A 7,861-nucleotide genomic window follows, 5' to 3' on the forward strand; every position below is an offset into this window, starting at 1 on the left:
TTACAATGGCCAGTGTACTGCGAACATTGTCAATGAGGCATGCTTGAACGTCACCTATTTCTCTTGATCAAAGGTCACAAAGACATTGGTCCCGAGGTTGTTGCAATATTGAATTGAAAAGTTCTATCCTGAGTTCTGCACACATGCCAATCATCATTCTATCAAAAACATTAACAATTTTGTTAACAATTCTCCGCTTCTACAAGTCATCAAATCCATGTATAGTGACCTTCCTCATGCGTTTGTCTCTTGCGCGCTACTCTCTTTTGTTTACAGCTTCCTAATCCCTTATGACATTGTCCCATATTGTTCGTTCAATGGATCTTACCATGTTGCCTTGTATTGGCTCACCTTCTTGGTAGCTCAAATGTAAACCCAAAACCTGCAATTCAGTGTAGGCTAGAACTAAGCAATGCTCTGAACGGTCAATGTGGATATATTATGTGGCATACTACAACAACATAGCATATAATTTCAATACATAGAAATGGGTCACAACACGTATGCACTATACAACATTATCTGTGCTATACAAGGCTATACACCCCATAAAATCTGCTACATAGCGCACAGTTTGAGTGCACACATAGATGTGGAGCTATGTATACTCTATAGCTCATTGTTTGTGCTACGCAAACCTATATATATAAGACACTTTCAATATACATAGATGCGGCACACCATGTATGCTATATAGTACACTATTTGTGCTATTCAGCCCGCAAGTCCTACCTCAAAAGGCTTCAGCTTTCATTGATCCCATTATCAATTGCTTAGTCAAGCTAATAGAATAGTCTTCCTAGTTGTGACTTTAAATTTGATGTAGATATAATTAACTTGGAGAGGGTAGGACTTGGACAAAAAGCTTTTGATATGAAGATTGTTTTCAAGGACTTTAAAAGCAAGTTCCTAGCATCATACTTCACGTCCTAACTAGCATTAACTAGCATATGACATTCCATATCTTCAGCACATGAAAAGAAACCCACTATATAACCTTCCATGAAATTATAGATATCTCCCATACACTTAGGAGATAGTAATGCTATATGTAATCCATTCTTCCTCTTCATCTTGTTCCACTGGCTATCGAATTGTATTTGAAAAGATCTATAATTTCATTAAAGGCTAGCACACAACACAGGCTTCCATGAAATTATAGATCTCACGTATACTTAGGAGATAGTAATATTACCTCAAAAGATTGCGGTAGCCTCTTCAATGTAGTCTGAAATGATTTATGTCGGTGGAGAGAGAGCGAGAGTCCACACAAGAGAATACTCCGACTCAACAAGGATTCTTGGTGATGGAGCAGGGAGGAGGAAGCTTGTGCCTGTGTGTGAGTGTGTGAGAGAGAGAAGCAGTCCAGACACCATAATGTCGCCTGCAACAGTAGCAGAGCAGAGTGAGTGAGAGGGAGGACAACAGTTTCTGGCAATGGAACAAGTAGGAGGAAGATTTCACCTTTGTTAGAGAGAGAGAGATGGTGATGGAGCAAGCGGGATGAAGACTGCACCTCTATGCGTGTGAGAGTGAGAATAGAGGGGAGAGAGAGAGAGAGAGAGAGAGAGAGAGTGGGGGGGGGGGGGAATTGTAACAGCAATTCAAATTCAAAAGATAGAGACACTCCATGTATGGGCTAAGTGTAACTACCAATTAACATTATACTCACTTACAAACAAAGCCAAAATGTTCTATTCAATTGTGCTTCTTAGCATTGTCCATGGACATGCCTTTTCGAGCAAGTTAATGTGCTTCCATCCTTAACATAAACTTTACATGGAGACAAAAATTTATTGTCCTACACTTTATGATGTAGAGAGAAAGACTAAAATCCTAGCCTACACATTGTGCTAGACAGAAAAAGACTAAGTTCCTTGATACACACTTTGTTTCAGATAGAAGATCTGTGACATAAACTTTCTATAGAGATGGAAACTAAGAAACTTTTAATAGAAGGAAGCTCCTACTCTTTAGGGCTCATTGTTTAGCTCACTTTTGTGTTTGTTGCCTGATCTACTGGCATCTATGCTTCCTTAATCAGCATGCACTATCATGTCCTCACCCTTCCAACCTACTCTCTTGCACTCCCTCTAACTCCCTTCTCGCTTGAATCCCTATAAAGTGAGAATCTCGACCAAGCCTCATGAACAACTCTTGTTTCTCACCTAAACTCATACAAAATCCATTGTCCATGCTTTATCCTAAATCTTTCACTGAAATTCAACTCAAGGACCTATGCCACACTTTTCAACACCTATGCTACAACAAGAAGCAACATAATAGTAGATGAAAAAACCTTCAAAAATGGAAATGAGAGAAAATGAGACAACACCAACTTATGTGTTAAGTGTTGTGAGAAATGGCTCCCAAGCATAGTAAGTATTCAAACTGAGAAATGCTAGGATATCCTAACTTGAGGTGATCATAGAGTTTTCTAATGATGGGACAAGTCATTGGATTCTCCTTAGAGCCTTGATGTGACCCACATAGAGACAAATGGAGTGAATGATACAAGGAAACCTCCAGAAGCTGGAGTTGGAGATGGATTTGAGTTTCCTTTTAACTTGGTGGTACTACACAACATGGATAACATTCCCAACACACACACAAAGGATACAACTCAATATGGGCACTTTGCTGTGGACTTCCATTGATACATATGCACATGGCTCTACCATTTCATGATGTGAACCAAACAACGACAAATAGAGTGCATTGTTCAAGGCAAAGTCTAGAGGCTGGAGTTGGAGATGGCTTCACGTTCCCTTTCGAATCTAGTGGTACTACATGACATGGACCACATGCCAAAAACACTCAGAAGATTCATATCAATGTGGTTACTTTGCATTAGGTTTCCAGAGATACTTTCGTTGAGCACCACATTGCTATACCATTCATGCATGAAATGATGTTGATGGAAATGCCCCCGTAAATGAGGAGAACTAGTATTGGGATGCCTAGCAAATTCTCTACTCCATATCCCTTGATGCATTAAGGAGTAAAGACACTCAAGCTAAGAGGTGACATTGGTGAGAAGACTGTTTACATGCTAGTGGGAGCACACATAGTTTCATCAACACAAAAACCATGTAAAAAGCTAGGCTTGTATCCATCGAGATCAACAATAGGTTAAGGGTTGAGGTTGCCAGGATGCACAGATTCAACCCTCCCATGCCTAAGACTTTGGAAGAGAGATTTTTTCCTTGGATATGGGTTTGTTGAGATCGTTTTGGATGAGATTGGATGAAATCCCTTGGTGAGTTCAATGTTGATTTGAATGCCATCAAAAGCAAACGAGAGCACATTGAGCATGTCAAAGAGGTGCTAGAAATTTTTAAGGTTGCATCAGCTCTTTGTTAAGGACAAAAAGTGCATTTTTATGGTAGAAGAGGGTTGGCACATTGTGGGTAGGAATGGGATTTTAGGGAACCCTTCAAAGGTGGAATGACAAAGGGAGTGGCCATAACCACACAATCCCACGAAACAGAGAGGAATTTTGGGCCTTGCCTCCTTTGATAGGCATTTCATAGTTCACTTTACCAAAAGGCTAGCCCCTCACAAACCTTTTGAAATGCTTTCTTTTGGTCAATGGAAGTGTGAGCTAGTTTTAACAATTGAATTTTGCAAAAAGCTCAATAGAAGAGAGCTCAATTTCCATGTTTATGATCAAGAAACATTGGCAATCCTACCTGCTTTATAAAATTGACATCACTACCTGTATTGCAACAAGATCAAAGTCAAGACTAATGTAAGCCAAGCAAACCATGTGGTTGTTGTTAATGCAATCATAAAACTGTAATTGACATTAAATACAGGAAAGGAAATGAAAAAGTGGTTGTAGATCCCTTGTTGAGAATGTAGGGTTGCGTATTATTTGCTATCTCCAATAGTTACCAAGAGTGGTACATGGCATTCAAGGAGGAGTACATGCAAAACTTGAGCGTACCAAACCAACAATGTTGTCAAACTTGCAAGACCCCTCATGTCAAATCATCCTGAATTTAAATTGTATTATGGCTATGGTTCCAAGCCGGAATTTATTTGGTTCTAGAAACACACTATAGAATGTTGGTATTGAGAGAAATGCATTTGTTCCCTATGGGAAGACATACGAGCATCACGAAGACTTATGAAAGGATAAAGTCAAGTGTAATGAAGGGAAAAAAGGGGCCAAGTTAGAGGCCGTTTAGGTGGAAAATGTGGAGGGACTATATACGTCCCCATCCACCCCCTACTATGTACTTTTTGATGTGACATCTAATCCTATCTACTCCCACCTCCTTCCTCCTACGTGCTGCCTACACTCTCTCTCCCTCTCTCTCTTCCCCTCACTCCTCTCCCAATCCTCTCCCTCTACCCCCTTTCCCTCCTATCTCTCTTTCTCCTCTTCCTCCCCTCTCCTGCCATCTTTGGCCTTCACCAATTCAGCCCCAATCCCCCTTCATTGCATCAAGTTTCTTTTCAGAGGCTGTTTGGAAAGATGTGGTCCAATACGTTATTCAGTGCTTGCCAAGCCAAAAAAATCAGGTGGATAGTAAACTTCCAACTCATACCAGAAGGCAAACGGACACAGGTGGACATCATTACTACGTAGCCTTCTACAAAGGATGGGACAATACCCATATCACGGTTGAGAGGATCACAAAACAAGCCCATTCAATCCCTACCAAGACACCGTCTTCAGCATCTCAAGTTGCCCATTTCATTGATCAAGTTTTCAAACAGCATACCATCTTGAGACTAATGGACGGACAGGGTGAACAAATGGGTGAAGGAATACTCTAGGCACTTCTGCCATGATACTCAAAGGTCTTGGGATAAATAGCTTGGACTAGCTTAATTTTTCTCTTCTTTGAAGCAATGTATGGATGCACACGATGCCTTCCGTAATTTCGAACATGGCTGTGAAAAATCAGCAAGCACAAGATGACTTGGAAAGGATTGGGTACCTGGTTTTTAAAGACCAGGGATTTTGTGCATCTACATCATGACGAAAGCCGCTATGCCTCTCTAAGGGGTAACACCAACAATGAGCCTGCTCATCAATATTATGACCCTTACAAGGTCATCCGCAACGTTGGGTTAGTAGGTTATCAATTGGAGCTACCATCATCTGCTGCCGTGGTCCACAATGTGTTCCATGTATCATTGCTGAAACCACATTTCCTCTCAAAGTTGCCTGCTACGGATGAGTAAGACAATATCAAAGTTGCCTACTGACAATATCGTATACATCCCCAACGCATTGAGGCCTTCAAAGATAGTTTACTTTGTAATAAGGTGTACATCGTGTGCCTCATCAAAAGTGGAACGGATTAGTGGAGAATGAACATCAAGAGCATCCCCATCTTTTGCCAGATTGATAAGCAGCCCTTTGCTGTTCTGGCACCCGTGTGACAGCGACAGCATGAAATTTTGTGGGCAAAATTGTATAGGAAGTGATAGCTGTAATAAAAGGCCTAATCATGTTGAAAGGGAGTTGAAAGGGAGAAAGAAGATAAAGGGGGTAACTACATAGTGCAATAGGATGTATGATTTCCAAAGGAACCTAACCATGCTCCAGGCAAGGTCCAGGGTATGCAGTAAGCCATATGACAGATTATATAATAACTATGATTGATGTTTCCAAGTTTTTTCAAAAACTATGCTCGACTTTAAAATAAAAGCAGTTAAAAGCAACTTGGACTCCATTCAATCTGAAACGTACATTGAGCTACACATACACATAAGGGCCAAGCCACACACCGTTTGTAATGTTTTGAAGGCCACAGAGGCTGGGTTTAAGGTAGTCTGCTGGTCAATGGTTGCAAACCCAGACCCCTTCAAATCATCATTTACTAACCAAAGTTTTCCTCTGCAAAGAATCCTTCCAGAGCACAACATTAATGGCTGCTTGATGTCACCTGCACTTTTCACTCAATCTCGCCAATGAGAAGCTTACATAGATTTTCATAGCTCCCAGCAATCGTTTCAGAATTGAATCAAATTCAAGCACGGGAACACTATGACTAAGCACCCAAGAAAATTGGATTGCCCTGCCCCGCTCTACATGTGATCAAGTCCTAAAACATATTGGTTTTGAAAGCACAGATTTAAAAGAGCTTTGAACCCCACATAATATATTGCCAGAGAAGGTAACACTAATTGCAGATTTGGAAGACTTCAAAAGCTCTTCGGACACTCAACCTGTGAGTGAAAATATTAGGATCCGAAACTGAATATGTAATGCAAGCAACGAACAATACTTCCATCTAAATAGAGGAACGCACCTAAATGGTCAGCTCAAATGCTGGCCATACTCATATGAAAGCTAAAACTAACCAACGAAACACGTTTGGCAGGCAGAAAACCTTTGTAGGTAAGCAAAACCCAAGAGCCACAGTCAGGTGAGTCAAAGAAGGCACGATGAGAGGGAAATGCGAATTGTCTACAAGTTCCAGCTAATGTGTGAAGTGGTGAAATTGTGGAACAGGGATAAAACCTCATTCTCTTGCTTTTGAAGCCTGCAAACTTATGTCGTGCTGTAATCCACGATGGAAAGATCTTCCATAGCAGATCGATATTTTGAGTACTGGAGGTTTACACGCTCCTCATTCTTGGCCAACTCTTCAAGCTCCCGAAGGCCAGGAAACAAAGCAAGAAATCCCCATTCAAAGCCCTTGGCTCTGGCGGGTGAAAAGTTTTTCCCGACAGTGACTTGCTTAATGAAGGGAAAGAGTCCCCTGTACCCCTTCAGCATATCTGTCACGCTAGACAACTCTTCTGCTGGCAAACTGGCCTTTGGCTTCAGGACAGCTACTCTGACAGCGCCATAACTCCTCTGCAGACTAGACTCCTCTAGATCGGCTTCCCAATCTAGAGCGAGGCGATCTTCCACGATGGGGGCAACATATTTGCTGACAACATCCAAGTGGAAGGGATGATCAGCGTAGGCTGCAAGGGCCGCTTTGTCTTTGTAACGGCAGTGCAATGCATGCGTGTAACCGCCAACGTGCAAAGCCGGACCTGCACTCAACTCGATGACAGAATCTAAGGACGTGAGGCTACGAAGGCCGGAAACCATGGCCTGAGAGAGCTCAGGGGGGACACCATCCTTGACCTTGAAGAGGACGACATGTTCGACGACGGCAACTGAGGCAGAGGTGTGAGAGCGAGCTGCGATGCGTAGAGGCCGGTGCCATGATCGCCCACAAGGTGGAGAAGAGCCTGCAGGGGTCCAAAAGAGAGCCTGATCATCGTTGCCCAATTCGTTTCTTGCTCAGATGATTGCCGATTCAGCTTCTGCCGGAACATCGATTTTCCTCCTTACACCTAGAATTATTTTCCTCCTTTATAACTAGAATTCCGAAGTAATGATTGATTGAATGGGAAGATGAATGCTAGCAAAATTACCAACCTGGATGAGGAGCTCGGATGTGGGCAAATGCTGTGCAAGCTCGGAGTTGGGCGATGTGCTGCATAGTTGTTTCTTCTTTCTTCTTCAAGGATGCTTAGGGTCTTAGCACAAATGCGTCTTACCACACTAACAATGCTCTCTCCCCCCATCACCCTTTACACTTCCACATGGTATCGGGCTCGGTGCAAAAAACCATTGCGTGCCATTGGTTGGACCGCCCGTCATCACCTGCACCTCAAAGTCTGAGTGGCCTGCTTCCACCACCTTCAATCAAGGTAGCACTCGGTAGTGTAGAACCATGCTCCTAAGTTGGCTTTGACCTAACCTGAGGGCCAATACCATAGATTTGTGGTGGTATTAGTTTGTTCATGTCAAAACGGCGTATTAAAATGCTTAAAATCCTTTTTAATAAGCACGGTATCGTTTTCTCATGTTCCAATAGAGTGAATTTCAACTAGGACC

At 42.2% G+C, this 7,861-nt stretch overlaps 1 protein-coding gene across 1 annotated transcript; it reads right to left on the bottom strand.

Annotated features, from left to right (window-relative positions):
* Window positions 1-6,118: 6,118 nt before the first annotated feature.
* On the bottom strand, window positions 6,119-7,534 carry LOC147880512 (stress-response A/B barrel domain-containing protein UP3-like). The gene is made up of 2 exons (XM_087371094.1): window positions 7,400-7,534; window positions 6,119-7,209 (listed from the first exon to the last, which is right to left on the bottom strand). Exons 1-2 carry the CDS (start codon window positions 7,461-7,463, stop codon window positions 6,515-6,517), a joined length of 759 nt encoding a protein of 252 aa, XP_087227220.1. The 5' UTR covers window positions 7,464-7,534; the 3' UTR covers window positions 6,119-6,514.
* Window positions 7,535-7,861: the final 327 nt, after the last annotated feature.

The sequence above is a fragment of the Dipteris shenzhenensis genome, chromosome 32 (assembly GCF_047967505.1).
Source record: "Dipteris shenzhenensis isolate YYH24624 ecotype China chromosome 32, Dip_SZ_1.0, whole genome shotgun sequence".
Classification (NCBI taxonomy): domain Eukaryota; kingdom Viridiplantae; phylum Streptophyta; class Polypodiopsida; order Gleicheniales; family Dipteridaceae; genus Dipteris; species Dipteris shenzhenensis.

Coding starts and splice junctions, on each gene's coding strand:
- LOC147880512 (XM_087371094.1), bottom strand. CDS start 7,463: ATGCAGCACATCGCCCAACTCCGAGCTTGCACAGCATTTGCCCACATC. Junction 7,210..7,399: donor CATCCGAGCTCCTCATCCAG/GTTGGTAATTTT, acceptor GGACCCCTGCAG/GCTCTTCTCCACCTTGTGGG.